At 45.5% G+C, this 2,077-nt stretch overlaps 1 protein-coding gene across 1 annotated transcript in view; it reads right to left on the minus strand.

Moving 5' to 3' along the window:
* The window catches only part of LOC102387058 (acetyl-coenzyme A synthetase 2-like, mitochondrial), a 20,081-nt gene that overhangs the window by 8,451 nt on the left and 9,553 nt on the right, over nt 1–2,077 (minus strand). Inside the window, exon 5 of the mRNA XM_025201215.1 lies at nt 1,288–1,440. Within this exon, the coding sequence (XP_025057000.1) occupies nt 1,288–1,440 (153 nt within the window). The remainder of the gene's footprint in view (nt 1–1,287; nt 1,441–2,077) is intronic.

Below are 2,077 nucleotides of genomic sequence, written 5' to 3' on the forward strand. Positions count from 1 at the left end.
TCTGGGTTATGTCTTCCAGAGGTAAGTAGAGCTCAAATGGACATTTTGGAATTGGATGGTGTTGCCTGCTCCCCACATGCTTGCTTAGGAGGAGTAGCCCCTGCTTTCAGCTTCTGCTCTCAGGAGCCGACTCCTCCATCCCCTACCCTTTCTTGGGAAAGTTGGCAGCCAGTGCTTCTGTGTCAGAAACTTAAGCGTGGTACAACCTGGCTAATAACAATTAGCTCCCAGTATCATCCCCAGTTTTCTGGGGGTTTGTCCAGGGCCTCCCTAGTGACTTGAATAAAATGTCAGATAAAAAACACTAATGAACATGCTAGACTACACTGATACTAGAAATAATGAAGAAGACAACTCTATGTCAACATCTGCATTTGAAATGTTATCAGAATCCAGGAAAGATGGGTGAATATTTGGAATATGTTAAATTCATCTAAGTGTTCCACTATGTTTTTATAATGTACTCTTCGCCATGTATCTAAAAAGCAGTAATATCGTGGTCTGTATCTGAGGTCACCTTTTCTGAAAGATACTTTGTTCCATTTGGGTGGCAACCCCCAATCTTAAATGCTTTATAAACTACCACCAGGAACAGAGCTTTCACCCTTGAACACCTTTCTCTCTCTGTAAGTATGCCCTTATTCCCCCTCTAGGCCTGTAAGCAGATCACTGACTGAACTGGGACAGAGCATATGCACAGAAGGAAAAGGCAGGGGCTGTTTCCCCTGTCTCCTCACACAGATGGAGGTGACTTGATGTCCTAACAATGCTTTCTTTTGCTGGGGAGTAATGCACTGCCTGATCTGACGGTCTCCGAATACAGCGGGGAAAAGACAGAGCCACAAACAACTAAATATAGTAGTCATATTGATGTTGACATCTGCTCCTTCCCACCCTCAAACCTTGTGCTGTTTGTCATTATTTGGGCCATGTGGAGCACAGAACATCCCCTCCCCCAGGTTTCTGCCTTTGCAGCACAACTGGGCACCAGCTCTGCTCGAGAACATGCCCTGCTACCTGGACTCAGATCTGTTCTGGTCCTAGTGGTGGCACTGACCTTTAGCCACATTGCCCAGAGATTCTTCTCTAGCTCAAGTAGCTTAATTCCTGTGGTTGGCATGGCAGGTTGGTAGTCCTAATCAACCTGCTGTCTATGTGCATGAGGAAACTGATAACCCCACCATGCATGACTGGGCCCTCATTACCATCTGGGCTGGGATGGTTTAGTCATACTGGATTAGATGACCTTGTGAGATCCCTTCCAGCCATAATTTTCTAGGATCCTACCTTATGTGTGAGGGCAGCGTAGAGCAAGTAGCCTGCCTGAGAATGGACCAGCCCCTTGGGTTTGCCAGTACTGCCTGATGTGTAAAGAAGAAATAGCAAGTCTTCACTGTCCATGGCAACAGGCTCACAGCACACGTCCTCTTTCATTATTTCCTGTGACAGAAAGCAGAGAAACTCTCATTCTGGGGTCTCCTCACAGCCTCCAGATTTACTTCCATTCTCCCCATACCTGTTCTTACCTTGCGTAAGTCATTTACTGAGGTCAAAATGCAGGTTGGAAAGCTTTATACATCTTAAAGCCATGATTTTCAGCCAAGGTGCTGCTGCTCCCTGGGGTGCCATGACATCCTTTAAAGGGTGCTGGGAGACGGTGATATGCAATACTAGCACTGTTTGATGTGCAAACACCTACACTTACACACAATTCACAGGATAAACCCAGAGATTTCAAATAGGAATGCAGAGTGTCAGGAACATGCTGACCTGCTATGGTCCACGTTCTCTGCAACACAATTCCCCAAGTAAAAACTAAGAGCTGGCATTTTCTGAGGGGCGCCCTGAATTTAAAAGGGATGAGAACCACTGCCTAGGGCTAGGGACAGAAGTTACACATAAATCAGTCAAGTCATAAGAAACTGGTTTAAACCTGTAACAGAACTGAAGTTCAGTGCACATAAACCAGTTTCAAAATGGCTGAAACTGGTTTAAGATAAACTTGGTTGAATGTAGTATCAGACTTAACTGATTTAAGAGGAAGGAAAAGCAGGGGCAACGTTGGACCCCTGCTGAA

This window comes from Alligator sinensis, unplaced genomic scaffold (genome assembly GCF_000455745.1).
Source record: "Alligator sinensis unplaced genomic scaffold, ASM45574v1 scaffold280_1, whole genome shotgun sequence".
NCBI lineage: Eukaryota > Metazoa > Chordata > Crocodylia > Alligatoridae > Alligator > Alligator sinensis.